Consider the following 24,242-nt stretch of genomic DNA (forward strand, 5'->3'; position numbering starts at 1 on the left):
GAAAATGCACCGGTGAAGCAGGGTTGCCCCACGGAAGATGCGGAGAGGGACGGAGGTGCTCTCTGGCCCCACCCCACTGGCCTGGATCCCATTCCCCTGACAGATGGGTGCTTTCTTGGCAACGTTCATGCAGCCCCCAAGTCTGTCCAGAGACCCACCTGCCTCCCAGCCCACTCAGTATCAGGGCACAGCAGGCCTGGTCTCTAATCTCAGCCCCGATTCCCACCCCTCCCCAGGAACAAAATCAGTTTTGTTCAGAAAAGTCAAGTCTTCTAAAAGCCATTTAATTCAAGTTGTAAGGGCTAGACAATCCGATCCTCAGGACATAGGGAGGCCCCAGAGATGGAGGTATAGAAATACTTCATGACACATCTGGGTGCCATGGCGTACACAGGTAAATCTAACACTATAGAAGGCTGAGGCAGGAGGATCAAGTTTGAGCCTGGCGTGAGCAACTCAGCAAGACTGTTTCAAAATAAAAAATAAAGAGCTGGGGCTGGGGATTTAGCTCAGTGGTTCTGGGGACTGCCACGCAAGCTCAAGGACGCGAGTTTGATCCTTGGTACCAAAAAATAAAAATAAAGGGCTGGGGATGCAGCTCAGCGTGAAGCAAAGCCATGGAACCAATCCTTAGTGCTAAAAAAACAAAACAAACACACAGACTTTGCGACAGCAGCAATCACCCACAGAGACTTTTCACAGGACCTTGCCTGCCAGGACGTCATGGGTGTTTGGATGAGGCACTGGCTACTGAGCAGCACAGACAGGAAACCCAGGTCCAGGTCCCTGCGGCCAACGGGGCAAGCTTTCCCAGGAAGGAGGGTGAGAGGGAGGCAGCCCCTCCTCAGGGAGGACGGAGCAAAGTGACCAGCACGGGCTTACGATGCTCCCCCGAGCCCCTGCCCGGGAGGTGGACCCTGCAGGTGGCTGGAGGCAGAACAGCTCAGCCGGGCCAGCCTTGCGTTCTCAATTCAGTCTCCATCTCCCCTTGGAGATCCCAGCAAAATCGACTGCCATGAAATGGGCCAGTGGAGCATCCTCAGGCCGGGAGGCTGGGACACAGAGCCACCCTATTCCATACCCCCGGTAGCGGGGATGGGCGGCCCGGGCACAACACACTCTCTTAAGGAACAGACAGGGACCACACTGCTATCTCTAGCCGTTTCCTCCGCACCCCTGGCACAGAGTGAGGGGGGCATTGGGGAAGAGGTCCCAACCTCACAAAGCCATCTCCAGAGGGGACAGACACAACTCAGCAGAGGGACAATAACCACATCTGGCAGGGGCAGATGGCCTTTGTCTCCACCATAATCTGAAATCTCCCTTGGCCACACTGACTTCACACAGAGGAGCCAGGAGCATCGGCCAGGATACTTCATGGAGCCGTGGCCCTGACTGTTCCAGAGCCCGTGGACCACGTGGCAGTGGGGCTGCCCTGAACCCAAGTCCTTCTCCCCATGCTGTGGCTAGAAAAGCCTCACTGCTGCAGGGGCCATGGCCAGGACCAACAGGTTTTTCTCACACTACACCGTCTGGTCCACAGCTCCTGTTATGACACAGTGTGGAGGAGGCCACTCTGGGATCCCACAGTAGCTGTCCAGGTAGCATACAAAGACGCTGGCCGTGCAGTGACACCATAGCCAGGGGGCAGGGGGCCTAGGGCAACCTTGGCGTCCAGCTTCAGGCTCAGTCTCCTGCCCTCCCCTGCACATGACGTCCCAGCAGCGCTGGCCTTTGGTGCTGCAGTCACAGAGACAGCACGGGTGGCACAGTAGACCCCAGAAGTGGGCCGGGGGATCACACAGGGGACCATGACAAACCACACCAAAAGACACATGAATGCTCCGCAGCCACCCGTGACCCAGCCACATCAGACGCTTTCTAAAAACTCCCATTTAATACTGGATGTGATGTATGACATAAAATATGTGTGCAATTCATATCAAACTATACAGTCACAATGGATGGGATGGCATACAATAAACAGATTCATCCTCTTTAAACAATCTCAGGATATGTATATTCTGGAAAACACCAACACAGGGACTGGCTTTCGCTGGCTCTGATGAAACCTCCTCAGGCTGTGATTGCAAGGGTTGGGGCCATAGGCACCTAACAGACCCCGGGGTCCCTGTGTCCTAGAGCAGCCCTCACACAGGAGGGGGTGTCGCCGTGCCAGCCACTCCTGGGCCGTGTGCCTCAGCTCGGGTGTGTGGGTGTGTGTGCATCACCGGTGGCGCCGACTCCGTTCCTCCAGGACCTGATTATCGAATATTTGTTTTTCCCTGCAGAAAACAGAAATTCATACATCACAAGTGATTAATCATGGAGTTTGTAAAGAGGATGACAGCCAGGCATGGTGGCACACACCTGTAATCCTGGCACTTGAGAGGCTGAGGCAAGAGGATCACTGAAATTTTAAGGCCAGCCTGGGCTACATAGTGAAACCTGTCCAAAAAACTAAAAAATGAAAAGATAGACAAGAAAGATAGTTCTGAGGCAAGGGATGTAACTCGGTGGTGCCATGCCTGCCTGGCAAGTGCAAGGTCCTGAGTTTGATTCCTGGTACCAAATAAATAAAAAAGATGGTTCTGGTTGTGGGCACAGTACTTACACATCTGTAACCCTAGCCCTCGGGAACGGAGGCAGAAAGATTGCAAGTTTGAAGCTAGCCTGAGTTATGCAGTGAGGCTAGCATAGACAACACAGCAAGGCCAGATCTCAAAAAAGGTGATCTCAAAAAAGGTGTACATTTTAGGGTGTGTGTGTGTGTGTGTGTGTGTGTGTGTGTGTGTGTGTGTGTGTGGTTCCTGGGAGTGGAACCCTGGTCCTCATGCATGCTAGGCAAACGCTGTCACTAAGCTACAGCATAACCCAACAATTTTTCATCCAACAAAAAAAGTATATGAAATTTTAATTTTTTCCTTGCCAATCTCTTCCTATGCTGGCCTTGAACTTGAGATCCTCTCGCCTCAGCCTTCCAACCAAGTAGCTGCGAGAAGAGGTATGTCTGGCACGGAGCTCCCCTATCAGTGACCACTGTGTCCACTGAGGGCTCTCATCAAGTGACAACTGCTTAACAGCCACCTCTCCCAAGATCCAGGATGGCCCCAGGATAGGGAGAAAGACAGGGTGGTTTTCGAACTGGCCTTTGCAGAACACATGGCCATAGGGTGAGGGACAAGAAAAGACAGAGGCTGCCGGGGAATGCACATGTGCTGTTCGCGGACAGACTCTCAGGAGGAGCTGGCTGCCCGGATCTCCTGCAGCCTGACACAGGAGACAGGGCATGCCAAAGCTGGCGGAACCTGTCAATTACAAGATCCCAGGGCAACGCGAGGGTCCCTTATGTAGAACTTCTCGCGAGCTTCTGTGAGATGTGGGCATGTGGACGGCATAAAAAAGCGGCCATCGGGCTGGGGATTTAGCTCAGCGGTTCGGTGGCCTGCCTGGCAAACGCAAGGACCAGAGTTCAATCCCCGGTAACCCCCCCAAAAAAAGCAGCCATTATGGAAAGCCCTGATGAAGCGTGCCTCTGCCTAGTACCCCATGCCGCCTCTGAATGTATACTTTAATTTTTGCTTTTACCCTTTCTCTCTCTCTTTATTCGGCCCAAGTTCACTCTGCAGAGCTGGTTTCTCCCATACCCATTTACTTTTCAAATAAACTTTTTGACATTGTTACTGGCTTATCTGGTCTAATTCTTTGTTCAAGTCAAGAAGAACCTGGAATACTCTGGATTAGTGAGCCATCTGGAAAGAAACCACCTACAGGGCTGGGGATTTAACTCAGTGGTGCCACTGCCTGCCTCACCAAAAGAAATGTATAACACCACCCCACGGAAAAAAAAAAAAAAAAAAAAAAAAAAAGCCACCCTATAACATAACGCTGAGTCAGGACGGACCTCAGGGGAGTAAAAAAAAAAGGACATGAAGAGTGTCACAGATGCTGTGATGGTGGCAGGCGAAGACCCAGGTGACAAGTGGCTGCCACTGGGACCACTTTCTGTGAGCTCCCAGCCTCATCAAGCTGAGCAGAGGCCCTGAACATCCCTGTTGCACTTCTCCCAGGCAGCATGGGTCACCAACCAGAGGGAAGCCGGGAGCACACGCACCCTCCCGTGACCACCACTTTTCATTCACACGTTAAGTGAGTCAGGGCAGCACACGCTGCAGACCATGCTAAAAAACATCAAGTCTAGTTCCAAAGACCCTTCCAGTTGTGAGGGGTGGGGTGGCATTGTACTGGGGACTGAACCCAGGGCCTTTTGCACTGACTACATCCTCAGCTCCTTTTTACATTTTTTTTTTTTTTTTTTGAGACAGGTTCTCACCCACCTAGACCTCACTATGTAGCCCAGGCTGGTCTCAAACTCACAGCGATCCTCCTGCCTCAGCCTCAAGAGTGCTGGGATGACAGGCGTGCACCACCACGCCCGGCTCCTTTTTACCTTTTGAGACAGGATCTCACTAAGTAATAGGTTGCCCAGGCTGGGATTTTCCTGCCTCAGACACCCAGAAAGCTGGATCACAGATATGTGACATCAGGCCTGGTGGCCCTTCTATAGTTCTAGTCATTCAGCTGGGTTGAACCTTCTGCAAATAAAGCCAAATTTAATCTCTCCTGGGCAGTTTTGCAGTGCCTTCAGACACATGAGCCCAAGAGACGTGTTGGCACTGCCACCCTGCCAGGAAGGACACCGGACTCCCTAGGGCACTACAAAGTACACATCAGCCCCCAGGGACAGCAGGGGGGCTGGGCACGCAGCCCGGGTGGTGAGCCCTGGTTAGGGACCCTGCCCTGTGACTCCTGATCCATCGTGTGCCTGTCACTGCCCTGCAGCCCCGCCTGCTCCCAGCAAGGCCTGGCAGCATGCCCAGAGGCGGATTAGGGACTGGGGGCCAGAGATCTGGGCGGCTCGATGTGGGGAAACATCTTGATCACAGCCTTCATTCTCCTGCCTGGAGCCAAAGGCTGCTTCTTAATTTCGCTATTTTCTCCACCAGCCACGAGGCTGGCGCAGCAGGGAAGAAAACCCAGAGCATGCCCACCCCTCACAGGAGATTAGGGAGATGCAGTCAGGGATACGGCCAAGCACGCGACCAGGTTGCCTGGTCTGGAGGACATGGGGCCAGGGTGGTCTGTTCCGGGGAAGCTGCGGAGGGGCCTGGCTTAGGTCCAGGTTGCCTGCCACAGACCAGCTCCAAGACCCCGGCTGCTGCCAACTCCCGCTGGAAGACATGATCTTCTGTCACCACGAACACCAGCGACCCGAGGGGAAAGGCCCAGCCTACCGGTAGCCGAGCGATGGTCCCTTTAGGTACTTCTCCTCAGCCGTCTTGTAGTCCACTGCGTCCACAGCAGAGATGGCGCAGATGATGGCCTGCAAGAGGACACACAGTGCTGGACTGGGGCAGCGAGCACTGGCTGAAGAGTCTGTGTGGAGCCTGCCACAGCCCCAGCCACTTCACATGCAGCAGGCCGTGGCCACAAGTCATGCACACCATGATGCAGGACATAGCTGCCTCTCATGAGATTCCCTTGTCCAATCAGTAACACCTTCTTCAGACTGGAGACGAACCCAGGTTGTTAACAGCAGGGAGTAAAAGACGAGGCTCAAACTCACAAGGGCATTTTTGAAAATGAGAGTTTACCGTTAAAAATAAACAAGGGCTAGGGATTTAGCTCAATGGTTCCCCCAACTGCCTCCCAAGCACAAGGACCTGAGTTTGATCCCTGGTACCAAAAAAATAAAATAAAATAATAATAATAATAATGATAATAATAATTTTTTTAAAAATTAAACAAAAGAGGGCCAGGGATTTAGCTTGGCAGCACCGTGCTTGCCTTCAAGGGCAAGGTCCTGAGTTTGAACCCTATACCAAAAAAAAAAGCAAAATACGCTTACACACACACACACAAACTAGAAGACACAATAAAGAGCAGCTAAGTGTGGCAGTGCACACCTATAATCCCAGCCTTCTGAGAAGTTGGGACAGGAGGATCTCAAACTTAGCCCAGCCTGGATGACTTTGCAGAACCTTGTATCAACAAAAAACTAAAAGGGGGGAAAAAAAGGTAGGGGGGTGTGGCTCAGCATTTCTTAGGTTTAATCCCCAATATGGGAAAAAAATTTCCATATATGATAAATGTCTGATATTGATGAATCAACATTAATTGTCATAGGTGATACAGCAGTATTTGTTATGGGAAACAGATTTTTCTTGGGGGTGTGGTTTGAGACAGGGTCTCACTACATAGTTGAGATTGACCTGGAACTCACTGTGTAGCCCAGGCTGGTCTCAGACTCACAGTGACCCTCCTGCCTCAGCCTCCCAAGTGATGGGACTACAGGCGTGCGCCACACCACGCCCGGCTATGGGAAACAGTTCTTAAAGAATCCTTATGGAAGGGCCAGGATTTAGCTCAGAGGCACCACCACCTGCCTTGCAAGTGCAAGGTGCTGAGTTTGATCTCTGGTACCCAAAAAATAAAAGAAAAATAAAAGGAACCTTATAGAAGCAGGTGTGGTAGCGCACGCCTGTAATCCCAGCCCTCAGGAGGCTGAGGCAGGCGTCTTGCTATGGCTTCAAGGTAAGCCTGGGCTACATAATGAGTTCAAGGCCAGTCTGAACTATATAGAGCGATCCTGTCTCAAAAGACTAAAAACAAATCCATACAGAGCCCGTGTGGTGGCGCATACTTGTAATCCCCAGCACATGGGAGGCAGAGGCAGAACTTCAAATTCAAAGCCAGCCTGGGATACACAGCAAGACACTATCTCAAAAAAAAAGAATCCTTATAGTTTAGAGCAGGTGCCGCCCCACCCTGACACTAGGAACTGTGGGAAAGTCATTCTCTGGGGTGGGCGCCCCAAGCACTGCAGGGTGTTGAGCAGCCAGCGTCCCTGTCTTTCACTGCTCCAGGCCAGGAGCTCCGGGGCATGACAGCCATGAATGTCCAAAACCACTGCCCAGTGTCCAGTTTTGGGAGACACACACTGAAACACTGAAGGGTAAAAACAGCTGGAGGGGTTATCCCCCCTCAAAAAAAATAGTGCAGGGACAACGGGCAGAGTTCACTGGTATTTTTGAATCTACTTAACAATTCCATCAACTCCAAGGTCAGATGACTTTGATGGTGTTCTCTGCAGGGAAGCATGCCCACCCCTCCGGACTCTTTCCTCACAGAGCCCTGAGCCTGGCTCATGGTCAGGACCATGCTCAAGGTCACAGCAGGATGAGAACTTTATTTTATGGTGATCCTGGGGACTGAACCCCTCTACCGCTGAGCTCTGTAACTCCGCTCCATGCCCAGCCCTTTGTATTATTTTTACCTCTTTATTATTTTATTTATTTTGGAGACAGGATCTTGCTAAGCAGCCCAGGCTGGGCTCAAACTTGTGATCCTCCTGCCTCGGCCTCCAAGCAGTTGGGATCACAATCATGTGCCACTGTGCCCAGCGGGAACTCCCTTTCCCGAGTGACTTCTCAGCATCAACTATCTGCAACCACACGAGCGAAGGCAGAGCCTGCCACGTGTTTGACCCCAGCATTGACGGTGAGGCTGAGACTCATGGGTCCCGTCCCCTGCCCCACAGTGTGGCAGGGGGACTGAGGCGCAGGCACAGGCCCCGCCACTCACCTCGGGAAGCAACACATCCAGGATGAAGCGGATGCGGTCGCCGCTGGCCCGCACCAGCTTCTCGCCGTCCATGTCCTGGTAGACGCCCTGCAGGTACTTCACCACGTGGTCCAGCTGCTCCTCATCCTCCAGGTATGTCTCCATGCATGTCACGTACTGGCCCGAGCTCAGGAACATCTTCAGCCACCGAGACGGCTTGCCACTCTTCAGGATGGCATGAAGGTGGCTCTCGGTGCCTCGGGCCTTCACGATGTATTCCACCAGCTTCTGGTTGGCGCGGTCCCGGGCAGCCCGCGAGCGATCAGGCAGCACTTTCCTGCAGGGCCGCCTCCACCCCAGGGGGCTGCTGCCCTCAGGCTCCTCGGGGTCCCCGCTGCTCAGCTGGGGGAACCTGGTCCCCTCGGCGTCTTGCTGGATGGATTTCCGGACAGGGTAACCTAGAGGGGAAGAGCTCAGTGTGGGTCTCGGCCACCTCTCCTCTGTGGCCCAGTGTGGGTCGCACTCATGGAAAAGAAGCCAGGTTGAGCACCAGAATGTGGGACAGGGAGCGCGTTCCAGGACCCTAGGAGCTGCTGAAGCTCGACTGTCAGCTTCCTAAAGACCTCTCCTAAGTCAAGTCTGCTGGCACATGCCTGTGATCCCAGCTACTCAGGAGCCCGAGGCAGGAGGATTGAGAGTTCAAGGCCAGTCTGGACTACATACTAAGACCTTGTCTCCAAAGCCAAAGCCAAAACAAACGAAGACCTTTCCACTGAAAGGGTCCCTGATCTATCTCTTCTAACCCTGCCCTTTAACAATGTTTAACGTAATCAAAGAAATTACAAAGCAAGACCTTGTCTCAAAAAAACAAAAAAGAGATTAAAAACAACAAATTGTCTATGAAAAGCACTGGTCAGACATTCTAGTATTCGGGTAACGTTCCTTAACTACCTGAGCCCTACAGCCACGCACCACAGGGAGAATGCGGACCAGGCTTGTGGACGAGGGGCAGGAGGGCAGACGACAGGTCCCGGGCAGGCAAGGGCAGCCTACTGTGTCCGGAGGGGAACCTCGTGGTCAGGGTCACACCAGGTTACTTGGTTCTGACAAAGCCTCCCGGAGTCTGAGACACAGAGGACCATGGCTTCTCGGGGCTGAGAAGCAGATGCCACTTTCAGAGGCGCGATGCAGACTTACTGATGTCGGCAGCAAAATATTCCAGGAAGGAGCCAGCGAAAGAGCCGCAACCTGCGGGGGGTGGGGGTGGGGAGAGAGCAAGAGGGCAGAGAGGCCTTCAGACCCCGGGGCCAGCACCTGACCCGGGTGGTCCCTTTCCTGATCCCACGTCCGTGCACAGCAGTCAGGACAGGCAGAAACCCCTCACCCTCTGACTCTACGTTATTCTGCTTCGTCTTGTTTTGGGAGAGGATGATTACGGCCCCAGCTAGAACAGCAGGATGGCCCTGGGGTTTGGGGCTCAGTGCCGCTGCCCCTCAGCCCTGCCCTCTGAGGGTCGTTCTGACCACCAGGGCACCCCACATACCTAGCCGCACCCGGTAGTCAGTGATGAGGGAGATGCAGCAGCCAATGGCCTGGTCGAAGTCCTCTTTGGCTTTGTCCTGCAAGACCCAGATGGCAGAGCATTGGTGGGGGCCGAGGTGGCCTTGGGCAGCCCTCAGATACCCCGAGCCTTGGGGTCCCCCATCCTCTGAGGGGCTGGGTATGGCCCACAAGCTGCCTGACCACGGCCACCAGTGACCTCGTCGCTTAAGCCAGCCTCAGGAGCGGTCGGTTAATAAACACTCCAGGGTAGCTAGTGCTGCTGTCAGATGGACACGGAAGTCACAACACCCATGTGACAGAGTTACGTGTCCACGTAGCAGCTGCGCACTGCTTGGGAAATGGCAGGGTCACCGTGGGACACGCTATCCTTGGGAGGACGATACCCATGGACTCCATCCTCCTTTGGCAGCTGTGAGTTGGTTCCAGAGAATCAGGCGGCATCACAAGAGACCCTCAGGGCAGAACACTGAGCACCATGACCTGCCTGTGACCACAGCCTTGATGGTGGCAAGAAGGGAACACTACTGGTGTCACAGACCAGACTGGGCAGCTACATACCCAGGGACACACATGGGAACAGGGACGGCAACCAGCCAGTGTCAGAGCTGGTCCCATCACACAGTGGGCAGTGCCCAGCACCAACCTCACAACAGCCTCCCTGAAACCACCCCTCAGAGGCCTCGATTCCAACCACTTCAATATTTTGGGCAACAGAAAAAAAACTGGGGACACCAGGGCCGAAGCCCAGGACATCACGTGGGCTAGGTGAGCGCTCTGCCACGGAGTGACATGCCAGACCCAAGGGCTTAAGGGCATCCTTGCCAGCATCACTGGCCACCCAACTGCACAGTGGGGCAGAAACTGTTTTTCTCGGAGAAAGGGACGCTAACCAGGTGCAGCAGCACATGCCTGTCATCCCAGGCCCTCAGCAGGAGGATCGCACTTCTGAGCTCAGCCTCAGCAATTTAGTGAGACGCTACATTAAAATACGGGGAAGGGGCTGGAGACATAGCTCAGTGGTACTGGACCCCCAGGTTCAATCCCCAGCATCACAGAGAAAAAATAAACACAAGATGCTGGCCACCGGACGCCTCCATTATGTCAGGGTCCTTAAGGACAATGCCTGGTTTTCTCATCACCTGGGTTTCTGGTGGTAAATGACGACACCCTTTGTGTGTTTAAGGCACACGGACCTCCAAGGCAGGGAGACATTGCTCTCCCTGGCGCCCATGCCTCTCCCTGCTTTGGCCCCGAGAACAGAATGAACACCTCCCAGATGGGTGGAAGGGGCTCAGGTGAGACAAGACCCTCACTCAGCCTCTCGCTGTGCATGGACCTGAAACTAGAGGGCACAGAAGCCACGGGTGCCCACCTTCTGCCAACATCAGGACCTGGCCAATGCAGTCCTGGGTGCCTAACAGTGGGCTACGGGTTCCAACTTGCAAGAAGCAAGCTGAACAGGCAGGACAGACTGGGATCAGGCTCAGCACATCCAGGACAGGTAAGCTACTGATGGCTCAGAGAAGTGAAGTGGACAGAGGAAGGGCTGGGGATTTAGCTCAGTGGCTGCGCTGCCTGCATCACAAGCACAAGGGTTCGACCCTGGTACCAAAAAAACAAAAAAAGGAAAACAAGAATTAGACATGGGGGGGGGTCGCAGTGAGGTGTGGTGGTACACGCCTGAGATCCCAGCACTCTGAGCGGCTGAGGGAGGAGTGCAAGATCCACAAAGCATGGGCCACTTAGTCATAAAATAAAAAACAAAAAGAAAGAAAAAAAAGAAAAAAAGAAAAGAAATGGGGAGCTGAGTAGCTCAGTGGTGAGCATGTGCTCAGTACGCACAAGACCTTGGGTTCCATCCCTAGCAAAAGGCCGGGCGGCGGGGAGAAGCCCACATGGTCAACACAAAGAGCCCCCAGCTTCCCAGGACACACCCAACACCCAGGCTCCCTCTGGAATCTCAACTCCTCAGAGCAACAGCCGGCCAGCTGCAAAGGGTCCCAGGCCAGCAAGAGATACACAGGCCTGTGTCCCTGAACTCAAAAGCGCAGGAAAGCTAGGGCCGGGGATTTAGCTCAATGGATCCGCTGCCTGCCTTGCAAGCGGAAGGTCCCGAGTTCGATCCCTGGTACCAAAAAAGAAAGAAAAAAAAAAAAAACAAAAAAAGCTCAGGAAAGCTGAGTGCCTGACTGCTGAGAATCGAAGATCCCCGTGCCCAGGGGAGATGGCATCACAGAGACCCCACAGCTCCCCATCCACTGTCTGGTTTTTTCCTGAGAATACCCCCGCCCTGTGACTAGGGATTAAATCTAGGGGTTCTACCTCCCCAACCTTTTGTGTTTTTTTGACACAGGGTCTTGCTCCATTGCCCAGGGGGCCTTGATTTCTCAATCTTCCTGTCTTCGCCTGAGTACCCAGGGTGCACAAGTGTGTCCACCACACCTGGCTGACAAAGACACAAAGTGTGTAATGACCAGCCGACCACACTGTGGGAGGTACACAAGTAGCCCATTAGCCCTCTGCATGTGACAGTGCAAGGCCAGCCTCATGCTCCACACTTAGAGCCTCAGGCACAGGGCCCCAGGTTCCGGGGCTCTTAGCCCAAGCACCCCATCCATCAGTCCAAGGGAGAAAACAGCTCTTTATCTGGGCTCCTCACCTCAGCCTGCCCAGGCCCATTTGCCCGCTTTAAAATGGAGAGATGGGGCCGGTGACTTCCCAGGGTGGCTGTGACCAATCCTGAGCCTGATCAGGCTCAAGGTAACAGGATTATGGGAGCAAGCACACAAAGTCCACCTACCAGCAGTGCCTGCTTCTCCTTACAGTCAAAGTGCTTCAGTCTTCTGAGTGACACAGTAATGCTGGCGGAGCAGAGAGGTAACAGTTAGCTCAAGGGGTTTCATCTCAGGGCCTCCGAGCTTCTCTTTATTCAGTACAAAAAGCACAGGGTTGTGTGGCCTGGACAGGCACCAGCCCCAGAAGGAGGTGACCATTTTTTAGCTGCCCAAGGAACCCTGTGGAGCCAGACCTGGAGCTAACAGGGTACACTGACTTCAGCTAAATATGAGGGGACTCTGGAGAGGGGTGGCAGGGGCCCCAGTCCCTCATCCACACCCCAGTGTCCATCAGAGGCAGGAAGCACCGAGGGCTGGTGGAGGCCAGCTCCACATGGTGTCCTGCTGAAGGTGTTGCCTCAGCTTGCACAGGGGGGACCCAGTGGGAGCCCTTGGCTCAGGTCAATGGCTCCAGCACCAAGCTTTACTAAGGGGGGAATCTGCAGCACCTGCTTGGCCCACCTTTCAGCACCAGCAAATGGACTTTGGGAAACTGGAGTAATGGGCCATCTCTTTTGCCTGATGAGGGGCCGACCCCAAGATCCTTCCCACCTGCTGGGCTCCCAACCCTTCTACTTTATCCCCCCCCTTTTTTTTTTTTTTGGTACCGAGGATCAAACTCGGGCCCTTGTACTTGCGAGGCAAGCAGCGGAACCACTGAGCCAAATCCCCGGCCCTACCTCGTCCCCTCTTCACAGAAAACAAGAGCAGAGCTTTACCCGCGCCCTTTGGGGTTCATGTCCTTCTCGATGAAGAGCACGCTTGCTTTCTTCTCCCGCCGCTTCACGCTTTTCACCTGGCGGTGAGTCCCAGAAAACACGGCGTCACGAACGTGTGGGGCCATGGGTGGAGGGATGTGACCAGACAGGACCACTGCACAAAGCGCTGGGGACCTGGCTTACTCTATGCAGTATCAACATCCAAGCAGAATCCGGGATTTCTGTTTAGGTTTTTCTGGGGGGAGGGGTGTTGGGAGAGGACCTCACTGCCCCAGGCTGGCCTTGAACTCACACCAACCTGCCTGCCTCAGCCTCCTGCCTGCTGGGATGACAGGTGTGCACCACCATCCCCAGCTCTGCGTTTAGCGCTTAATAAAAGACCTGGCATATACTGAACTGGCCACCTCTCAGCACCAGCATCAGCTGGCTCTCCAGCAGCACAACGGCATGGTCCAGGGGCTCTTGAACCCAGGACCCAGTCACACAAGTGAGCTGCCAGCCCAGCAGGGACTCCGGAAGTGGAGGGAAAAAAGGGTGCACTAAAAAGGTGCAGAGAGCAGGATGTGTGCCAGGGCGGCCAGGAGGGGACCTGCACGCTGACTCCCTCCAGCCAGGCCAAGGGGTGCCTGAAGGTCCCCACTCATCTGCATGGAAGGAACAGACTGAGCCCTGCCTCTTCTGTCATCACAAGCAGCTGTGCGTGGGGACACCTTGGTGGAGTGGATCCAGTCAGGGACATTAACACAGCAAAAGCAACTCCGGCTGACTGCAGAACAAAAACCTTCTGGATAGAAATGTCATCGCTTCTTGATTAAAAAATTATCAACAGCCAGGTCCGGGGGTGCAGCACAGGGGTGAGTGCTTGGTGGACCTGTGCAAGGTCCTGGTTCACCCCTCCCCAGAACTGTAAAAAATTAAATTAAATTTAATTTAATTTAAAAAAAAAAAAAAAAAACCCTGAACAGCTGAACCTAAAACAATCAGAACCCTGCCTGTGCCAGAAGACGACATGGGGGTAAAACACGAAGGAGAAAAGAAGGGCCCAGAGAGCACCTTTGGCCCCCAGAAATAATTAGCAACAGGGCCAGGGATTTAGCTCAGTGGTTCCGCCACCTGCCTCACAAACACAAGGTCCCGATTTCGATCCCCAGTAACAAAAAAAAAGAAAGAAAGAAATTAGCAACATGCCACACCCAGGTGTACAAGAGCTCAGAACCTGAGTTTGGCCTCTCCTGGGTTCATCAACCCCCAGGTGAATTTCCGCTCACCTGCAAACACCTCCTCCTCTATGTAAAGCACTGATCTCTGCCACAAAACCTAAACTGATGCGCTTCAACAAGGGAAAAAACTTGATCCTCACAATGTTTAACACGAGCAAAGCACTTTTTATTTTACTTTTAGTGGTACTAAGGACTGAACCCAGGGCCTCCTCACTGACCTACATCCCTAGCCATTTTTTACTCCGAGACAAAGTCTTGCCAAATGGCCAAGTTGCCCAGGCTGGGCTGGAACTTGGCAATCTTCCTGCTTCAGCCTCCCCAGAGTGCTGGGATGACAGGTATGCACATAACACTTTTTTTTTAAGCAAGTTTCCCTAAGTCCGCCTGGTACAAATTTGGCCTGTGAATCTCAGACTAAATTGCACCAAAGTGATCAAGCCCCTTCTGTTAGGTAATTGTGTCCCTGGCCTTCTTTCTTATCACTCCACCAAGTTTTCCAGCAGCAACAAAACCCAACAGTACCCACCAGGGTCAGAGAATGGGGGCATGCGGGACATGGGGGACCAATGGCTTAGAGAGGGGAAGAGATCGCTCTTACCACTGCAGGCCAGAAGGGGTATTTTTGGTATTTAAGCCAGACTAGCATTCCTACTTCAAACGACCGTGGTTCTAGAAATAAAAAAGGGAAAGAAGAGAAAAACAAAAATAAAAAAGAGAAAAGAGACAAGTAAAATCCCTATCAAGCAGTAAGCAGTAAGCAGCAAGCTTGAGGAAAAAACAAGTTTCTCCTGACACTATTTAAACCCAATTTAAACCCAATTCACTCAGGAGGTCAAAAGCCCCTGCAAGGCAGGATTGTAGCCCATGTCACTGGGGTCTGGTGCCAGGCGCGAGACCCCAGGACACACGACAATCTGTGTGGCACCGTGTGGGTGTCCTGGCAGGGACCACAGTACTGGGGTCAGGAGCGGCCGGTAGGCGCCCTCTCTCCTGTATCTGTAATTTCTACAAATCTCAAAGTACTGTACAGTATTTTTTTAAGAGTGTGGTTCAGCCTGGGGTACAGCCCAGTGGTTGAACCGGTTTGCCCAGTGTATGAGGACTCCCAGATCCAAAAAATACATAAAATAAAAGAGGAGGGGATAAAACAGAAATCAGCTAATAGCAAACAATGAGAGCCAGGCCTAAGATCTTCATTTGGAAGATGCATATCCGAGAAACAAGGGTTTTAAAATGAGGGAAAATTTATTTAAATGATGAGATAATCACAAAATTATTTACGGACAGAATTTTCTACCCCCACAAGATCGCATGCCAGGTGTGGTGGTGCACACCTATCATCCCAGCACTCAGGAGACCGAGGCAGGAAGACTGGAAGTTCAGGACAAGCCTGGGCAATATAGTGAAATCCTTTCTCAAAAAAACAAAACAAAACAAAAACCAACAATAACTGAAAGAAAAGAAAAACCAAGAAAGAAAGAAAAAGGAAAGGAAGCCGGGGATGTAGCTCAGTGGTACCGTGCCTGCCTTCTAAGTGCAAGGTCCCGAGTTTGATTCGCCAGTACCACAAAAAAAAAAAAAAAAAAAAAAAAAAAAAAAATCCCAAGATAAAGTCAGTAATCTAATAATTCAAAAGCCAAGTAACAGGAAAAAGCCACAGCTATTCCTTGACATATGGGGCCCAGGCAATCTGACCGGGACACAGAGGGAAGAAGCTGCCACATTTGGTTGTGAAAAACCAAAAAAGGTCTGTGAAGTAAAAAAATAAAGCCACAGGAAAAGGGAAGCAAAACAGGAAAGACATGCAGTGACTCAAGGTAGGGGCCGTCCCCCTCCCTGTGAGGGCAATGGCTTTTCTAAGCCCTAGGGCCGGGCATGGACCCAGGCCACTTCTGTGAGCCATGGTCAGTGCTCGGGGACAGGCTGGCCCGACAGGTGATATTCAAGACAGGGACCAGTTCTGGCCTTGGCAGGAGAAGCCAGCAAAACACTGGAGGTGGTAGGCTGTGTCGAGTCACCCTGTCCCTGGCCGGTGGCAGTGGAAGTCACAGGATCCTTCCCTGTGGTCCACACAACCCACTCCGGGGAATCAATCCCTGAAACGCCTCCTGAGGAGACAGCAGGTGGGTGGAGGCAGTCACCATCGTGGGACAGGAGGGGACTGGCTGGCGAGGGAGGGCTGGGGGCAGGATGACCCATCACCCCGATAACGAACCGGGAACCGGTCACCACTAAAGGGCAATCAGACCATGTGGAAACGCAAAAAAAAAGTCTGAGTTCACAGTTCGTGGGGGAAAAAAAGGAAAAGAGTTATAGTACTGCTCATTTAATGGTGACGAGCACTGAGCAGTTTGAACAAAGGAAAGGCTACACAACAAGCCCACATCCCACATGCAAGTGCGCGCACACACACGCGCGCGCATGTGCACTGGAGCTGCAGCTCTGCGGTCTGTCACCAGCGGGGGAAGCTGATCACTGGCCCACTAGACCTCTCTGCACTGTTTCGGCACCATCCTGGAATCTATAATTCTTCCCAAATTAGAGGGAATGGTCGCCCCAGGTAAAGATGGGGCACCTACAAAGGCACTGGGTTCTACCCCGACCCTCTGCTGGTGCTGGCTCCCCCTCTGGGCCCTGCTAGCCCTGAGCCCTTCCGCCCTAGTGGCACTGGGGTAATGCAGCTCGCGGGAGGGGTGCTCAGACAGCCACCCCCACGCCACACTAAGGTGGCCGGCTGCAGTGAAGCAGTGTGCAGCCACACCCAAAGGAGGGCGACAGAGCCCTGCTATACAGTGACATCCCTCTTACAGGGAGAGGACCGGGACGGGAGGACCAGAGCTGCAGGCCAAGGAAAGAAGCCATGAGCTGCCAGGGAGGGCTGGGCTCTCTCTCTCGGGGAACCCCCTTTCTTCTCTTTGTGTAGGACAGAAAATGCAGCCCCTATTCAGGGACCCCACCAGGGCTTGGTTCAGTAGGAGAGTAATGAGACTGTACAGACCACTCTGGGAGAAGGCAGAACAGGGTGGGGAAACTGGCGTGCATTTCTCCCCCATGTTACTGTCCCAACCCGAGGCCCACGCTCTAGTCCTCTTACCGTGATAGAAAAGGATTCTGGGAGGTTCCTCATCTTCCTCCTCTTCATCCAGGGTGGAGTTGTGGGAATTAAACTCCGTGCGCTCCTGAGAAGCTTGAGGGTCTGCCAATAACGTGAGGGTAGACTGTCACTGTGCTGCATTGTCCCCAGGAGAGGCATCTCAAGAAAACACTGCAAGGCACCTGAGCTTTATCAGTGCAAAAGGAAAAAAATCCCATGCCACCCACAATTCAGACAGGGTACCTTGGTTCAAGCACAGTTCGTGTATTCTCTTTGGAGAGCTGTGGATGAAACTCTAGGCCCTGTGCATGCAAGGCAAGGGTTCAGCCACAAACTACATCTCAAGAAAAATAAACACAGAAAGACAGAGGCAGGGACAGAGACAGCCTTTCTCATCCTGAGGAGAGAAGGCCGTAAGGGGCAGCAGCTCTGGATGGGAATTCTTTTTGTCTTGGTGTGGTCCTTTCCTCCACAGCCTGAAGCACTGAGGGGCGACACGCAGAGTGGGTCCCAGAGTCCCAGAGCTAACTACAAAACAGGGCAGGTGCCACTGCCTTCCCTGGCGGGGAGGAGGGCAAACGGCTCCCGCAGTTGCCACAGGCACAGGGATACAGCCTCAAGAGGTCAGTACAATGGCGAGATCCCTGTCCAGTGTTTACAGGAGACAGGGTAAAGGTACCTATGGACTGTGCAGTAGTTAACATTTCTGAATCGGGGGCCGGAGATTTAGCTCAGTGGTTCCACCGCCTGCTTTGCAAGTTCAAGGCCCTGAGTTCAATCCCCAGTACCAAAAAGAAAAATTTCTGAATTAGCATTTCAGGAATAAGTGGGACGCTATGAGGTTACGACAGACAAAGGCGAGGTATGTGAGTTCCTCACATCAGGCCTTTCCACCCCGTCTGCCCATCCTGCCTCATACAGGGAAAGGCACTGGTGCTGTGCGAGGATAAAAAGAATGAAGGGTGTGGGGCTGGGATTTATCTCAGTGGTACCACACCTGCTTCACAAGCACAAGGTCCTGAGTTCGAGCCCCGATACCAAGAAGATAAAAAAGAAAAAGAAGAAAGAAAAGAAGGGGGGAATCCTGGAGCTGGATGCCGTGCTCCCCCCAAGAAGCTCCACGAGCAGCCTGCACTGAGCTCCTCTGGCCTCCAGTCCCAAACAAAAGTAAAAACAAATATTTGGGAGAAGTTGAAGTAATTATAGCTCAGTGTGGAGACAAACACAAAGGAATGAGAAATCTCCGCTTCCGATCTATTTTGATAATGGTTTCATTAAGATCTAGTTAAAAATACCCCAGCGCCTGCCTGCCAGTCTGGCCTGGCACAGCCCAGCTCCACCTCCCGGGCTGCCAGGTGGGTGGCAGGCGCCACGAAACACTTTACCTTCCTCCAGACTGTTGCCGCCACTGTCCAGGAGCCGAGGGGGCTGCGAGTCCTCCACCAGGGTGTCTGAGGGACAAGGGCTGCTAGCAGCACTGCGCAGAATCATGTACCCCTGGGGCCGCAGCCTGGGGGACAGCTCCAGCTCCAGCTGTGTGGCAGGTGGCTTCAGACACAGCCTCTTCGCCAGGTGCCCCTCAGCCCTCTCCGGGGCCGGGACTGTGAGGCTGCCCGATGGTAAACCGGGGTCATGTCCCTCGGCTCGGGCACATGGATCATCCTCCCGGGCTTGGGGCAGCGAGGCCCGGCCTGTGTTCTGCTCCTCGCTCTGCACCCCCAAAAGGGCAGGTGCCTCCTGGCACTGGCTGGACCTCTGGGCCGCACTCTTCCCCCTCCTCCTGGTGACGGTGTGACCTGTGCGGCTCCTCCACCCGCTCCCATCCTGAGGGCCAGCTCCAGCTGAAGCCGCTGACAGGGCCCCCGGGGTTTCACTTCTCCCCAGCCCCTTCTCGTGGTCCACCTTGAGCTCAGGATGTTTTTCACAAGCGGACCGACCAGAACTGGCTGACACATCTTCACGGACGGGAGAACAGAGAGTGTTACGGAGCGAGGAGGCTGCTTCGGTGGGCTCGTTCTCCCTTCCACACCGAGCAGATCTGTTTTGCCTTGAGGTGCTTTCCAGACTCAAACTGCTTCTCTCATTCAAAATATCCAGGGCCACCCGCAGTGAGCGTCTGTAGGTCAGCTCCTTCAGGGGCGCGGTGGGGACTTCCCTCTGCGATGCTGCAGTGACAGAAACACACAGTGCCCGGTTACGTCCAAGGACCTGGGCACCGCCACAGCCTGGCCTCAAGCTCCGCCGTCCAATTGTCACCGCCAGCCAATGTCCCCAAGTGAGTGAAGGGCAGGCCTAACATTTCTAGTTTTCCCTGAAAAGGCGACAAAGCTACAAGACAGCTATTCATTCAGGGCTGCGATCTTTTTTTTCAAGTGGGGGAAAAAAAAATGTACTGACCTTAACCTGATTGGCTAAAAAGATAAATTCCTCCAAGTTACAAAACACTACTGTGAACAAAATGTATTCAAATGTTTTGCAAATCCTCTCTCTGCCTTACAATTTCAAATTCAATCAGGGTCAATAAAAACCAATGCCAACTAAATAAAGGACGTCGTTGGCAGCGTATTCTTGGGGTGCGGGGTGGGGGGGTGAGGCTTGGCCGATTAAAAAGACTCATTGTGGACTGGGACATTTTCTTCACTTCTTTGCAAGGGCGTTTCAAAGCCAGAAAAGCTCATCCTGGGCCTCACTCTCTGGCCCATCCTCCCTGCCGCAAGAGTTTTATTTATTCATTCCGACATACAGACACGGCGCTACTTATTTGAACAAGATGATGGATGTAATATCACAACTCAGCGGGCATAATGCCTCAATCCAAACAGTATTTGGCCCCTGTTTAATATTAAAAGCACCCACAAGTAACCAGCCCCCCAATACAGTTGAAACCCACGACAAGGACGCCATCAGGGACGTGGTCCACCACCTGCGGCAGGGAGGGATGGAGCCTGCTCCGAACAATGGCAATTTTTCCTGGGGACACAGGGAACTGGATCTTGCTTTAGAAATGCCGTGGGAAAGAATTCTGGTCAATCTTTTTTCACAAGACCAGCAATTCCTGGCCAGTTGAACAGATACTCCCACTCTGAGGGAGAAACACAATTCTGGGACTGCCAAGCTGAGACTAGGTGCTGACACCCCCGAGCTGTGTGTGTGTGTGTGTGTGTGTGTGTGCGCGTGCACACGTGTGTAGCAGATCCTTGGCTTGGCAGAGTTCACACAGTCATTTCTCAGCTAGGAGGTGCAAAGGGGCAGATGCTATTAAATTAAGTGTCGAGGAGGAAGAAGAGCCTTGGTTCCCACTTGCCAGTGTGGCCCACACCTGCAGTCAGCTGCAGACAATGTCAGCTACCACCATGGGCGCAGGGCCACCTGTCCTTGCTCCCCTCTGGAAGGTCAAACACAGCCTCAAAGCACTGGTAGGAACCAGACCAGCCGGGGGTGGGGGTTAACATGGTCACCTTACTGTCCTCCTGTGGATGGGCAGAGAGAAAAAGAAAAAACCCTCCTCACAGAGGCGCTTACGCTTTCCTGTGAGCACAGCCAGCCACAATGGATAGAGATGACCTTGAACCTTACATCAACAACAGGACTACAGGGCGGGCATGGTGGTGCATATCCCTCATCCTAGCTATTTGGGAAGCTGAGGCAGAAGGATCACAGGTTCAAGGCCAACTTGGGCAACTCAGCAAGACAGTCTCAAGATAAAAATAAAAAGGGCTGGGGATGTGGCTCAGCCATAAAGTGTTTGCCTGGCACATGTAAGTTCCCCAGCACTGCAAAAAAAAAAAAAAAGAAAAAGGAAAAGCTGGGCGTGGTGGTGTACACCTGTCACTTCACCTCGGCATTCAAGAGGTTGAGGCAGAAGAATGATCACCATGAGCTGAAGGCCAGCCTGGACTACACAGTGAGGCCTTGTCTAAAAATAATAATAGTAATAATAATAATAATAATAATAATAATAATTCATCCACACAAAAAGGGGAGGACTGGTTCTAGGGGCACATTTTGGAAAGGCTTATGAAAGCAAATGCATTTTCCCCTTTCCTTCACTCCTACTTTCCTTTCTTTCTTTCCCCTCCTATGGGAATGTGCACTGGACAATTTCTTACCTAGAGAGCTGAGTCTTTACCTTCTTGCAAACCCCCTCACTGCACTAGACCCAATGGCCCCCTGGAAACAACAGTCTCTTACCCAAGAGTGAAGCAATGTTCTCAATCTGAGACTTCTTCAGGGTCTCAACTTCTGTGCTTTTCACCTTAATTCTGCAGAGACAGAAAACGACTGTTACACGCCACCAGCCAAGGCCACCAAAGACATTTTCAAACATGTTTTTCTTTTAGATGACAAAAGAATTAAATTCATTTTCCTTCTCAACCTTCCACTTACACCAAAAGTCCCAGCCAACTAGGAATTCGCCTGCCTGAGGTTAGAGCTAAGACCCAGATGCAGGTGGTTGAGTTTTTTTTTGGTTTTTTTTTTTCCTTTTTTAAACTAAACAGAAAAGGTTGGCTGGTCTTAAGAATAAAAATGAATTCAAATTGTGACTTTTATGAGGCAAATCCTACTTTCAACTGCACAAATAACTCCTTTGTTAGGTTTCCAGAGTAGCCGATAATGTCACTAAAAGCTGTTTACAGCCCAGCAGGCGAGTTTTAGTTTAAAAGGATGCGCTTTCCTTTTAAACTCAAGTATTCAATTACCTTCCCAGCCGCAGGGAGAGCCAAGCTGGGGCCAGGCGGACTCTGGAGATGGGGAGGAGAGTGCAGGGAAACCTCGTAACGGAGAGAGAGGGAGGCGAGAAAGAGGGCCAGCAGCAGCCAAGGGACCGGCTCTTTCAGAAGGGGCTGATCTGACACTCGATGTGCCAAAGTCACAGTCTAGTCCCACACCAATTGAGCACACTAATCACCATCCTTCCAGATGGCCTGCAACTTCCCATGACTACGTAACCAAGGGCAGAATCACATGCCCCAAAGCCACCGATGTGCTGGAAAGTTTCTTACTGGGGCGAAAGCCCTGAACACCAAAAATCACTGGGCCCACCACGGAGGTTCCTGAAATAAGACACACTCATCTATCAAAAAAAGATGTCCCTTTGTGGACCCTAAAGTGAGCCAACACTGCATAGAATTTATATTCAGTCAAATTCTGAACCCATCTTTCTGTACAGGAAGCCCTGTTTAGATCTTCAACTTCCAAACTAGCATAAAATGAAATCACTTCTGGTCTCATAAGGATATCCGAGCAATTATCACAAAAAAGTGATACTAACTAAAAAGGGTTAATAAGCTTTTAAAACAGGACTTCATGGGGGGGGGCAAGAATCAGAAACCCTGGAAAGAAAAAAAAAAGGACACTTCTTAAAAAAACAAAACACTTAACTTTTCATCTAGCGAGAGTATCTGAACATCTAGAAAGAATTCCTTTTCTCCCTTGTCGTTTGTTGAAGTCTTGGGTCCGTCCAAAACCTATTTTTACAAAACAAAGAAATAATAATCCTTGTTATTAAGACAAAAAGATGGGCAAAAAAAAAAAAACAGGCAGGGTACCGGGGATCTAGCCCAGTTGTTCTGCAACCTGCCTCGCAAGCACAAGGGCCCGAGTTTGATCCCTGGTACCAAAAAAGAAACAGAGGCAAATCGTGAATATACGAATAGCAAGTATTTTTCAAGGTAACAACCACAGGATTTCAGGGACACCAGGTCCAATCCTCCTTCATTCAGATGAGGAAACTGAGGCACTGGGGGCCAGAGATGATCCCAGGGCAGGACCCAGCCTTTTCTGTTCAGTCCAGCATTTCCTCAATTGCTGGAAGACATCCCCAAAACACCTCTGTTATTTACTATCACGGGGCTTCCTGCCAGAAATTTCCTTGAGTCAGAGCCTTACATGCCTTTTTATAGCTGACTCCGTTATTTTAGCTCCATCTTTTTAGTGTGGCCAAAAAAAAAAAAAAAAGACACTTCCGGAAGTAGAACCTCATAAGCACTAGATCAAAACCCCATTAGGTGGGGAATGGGAATCAGTGCCAAGAGATCTGGGAGCCAACTGCTCAGGTTCAATTATTTCACCCAAACCACTCCTAGATTTCAGAGCCTGATAGAGATTTTACCTGTCACCTGAAAGTCATTTCTAATTCCCAAAATTACACAATAATGGCTGTCACCTTTGCAGGCCATAATCGCTCTTCCCATCTGCAGAGGACGTACTTGGCATCCGTCATGATTTAGACTCATGTGGCAAGTGGTAATGATTTGGCACAAACAAAGTGCTTCAAGGTCTGCTGCCGATGTGCCCTGCAACAAAATGTGTGCGGTGGTTTAGGGAAACATTTGCTGCGATTCTAGTGCTACGGGGGTCCTCTAGGGCAAAGGTGAGCTTGGCTTCTACTCCAGCCTACAGTGCAACTGGTGTAATTCAGCAACCCCACGCTAAGCCCAAAAGCAGACTGACAAATGCCTAGCCTTGGTAGCTAGGGAAGCGCCTGTATTTATTTTTTCAGAAATAAAGCTGATTTCCTCCCTGAGGTTCCAATCCAGATTATTTGTAAAAGTCTCCTGAATAAATCACCTCCAGGCTGAAGGCCTGCCTGCCCCTGACCTGAGTACAGGAGGCATTTTAAACAATCAGAGCTTACAACCCTCCTCTCCTGCAGGGGTTCACAGTGACCACAGCCCACAAAATCCAGTGAGGTCGACAGCAGCGCTTTTGGCTGCCATGTCCCTTAAAGGATGGGGACAGCTGCAAACTGCGCACCATGTTCACAGCACGGACCGCCTTGACTGTGGGCAGAAATAGAAAGGGGTGTGTGCGGGTGTGGTGGGGTTCACAGCAGCACAGGGGGAGTTCACAGCAGCAAGAGGGGGATCATCAAACTGCAGAAGAAGGGGTGCAAAGGAGCAGGGGGGCATTCGAAGGAGACAGGAAGGCAGAGGTGGAGGAATTGAGGCGGTGGCAGGTGGGGGTTCAGGCCGCAGAGGTGAGGTTTGGGCAGCAAGGATGAGGACTCAGGCCACGGAGATGCAGTTTTGGGGCGCAGAGGCTGGAAATGGGGTGGTGCAAGGGCGGGGATCGAGGGGTACAAGGACAGGGATTGGGCCGCAAGGTCGGGGGCTTGGGCCGCAGAAACGAAGGTTCGAACAGAGATAGGATGAGGGTCAGAAAAGCACCGAGCGCCCGCAGGGGAGGA

The 24,242-nt window shown here is 52.2% G+C and overlaps 1 protein-coding gene across 1 annotated transcript; it reads right to left on the reverse strand.

Annotated features, from left to right (window-relative positions):
* Positions 1 to 286: 286 nt before the first annotated feature.
* Pwwp3a (PWWP domain containing 3A, DNA repair factor) lies at positions 287 to 23,349 on the reverse strand. Its single transcript, XM_010634935.3, has 13 exons — positions 23,220 to 23,349; positions 22,436 to 22,521; positions 21,245 to 21,315; positions 18,439 to 19,218; positions 17,054 to 17,155; positions 14,558 to 14,628; positions 12,740 to 12,816; positions 11,987 to 12,047; positions 9,167 to 9,242; positions 8,821 to 8,871; positions 7,645 to 8,081; positions 5,295 to 5,383; positions 287 to 2,285 (listed from the first exon to the last, which is right to left on the reverse strand). The coding sequence occupies exons 1-13, from the start codon at positions 23,274 to 23,276 to the stop codon at positions 2,228 to 2,230; spliced, it is 2,016 nt and encodes a 671-aa protein (XP_010633237.1). The 5' UTR covers positions 23,277 to 23,349; the 3' UTR covers positions 287 to 2,227.
* Between the last annotated feature and the right edge of the window lie 893 nt (positions 23,350 to 24,242).

The sequence above is a fragment of the Fukomys damarensis genome, unplaced genomic scaffold (assembly GCF_012274545.1).
Source record: "Fukomys damarensis isolate Sample0158 unplaced genomic scaffold, DMR_v1.0_HiC HiC_scaffold_37, whole genome shotgun sequence".
Lineage (NCBI taxonomy): Eukaryota > Metazoa > Chordata > Mammalia > Rodentia > Bathyergidae > Fukomys > Fukomys damarensis.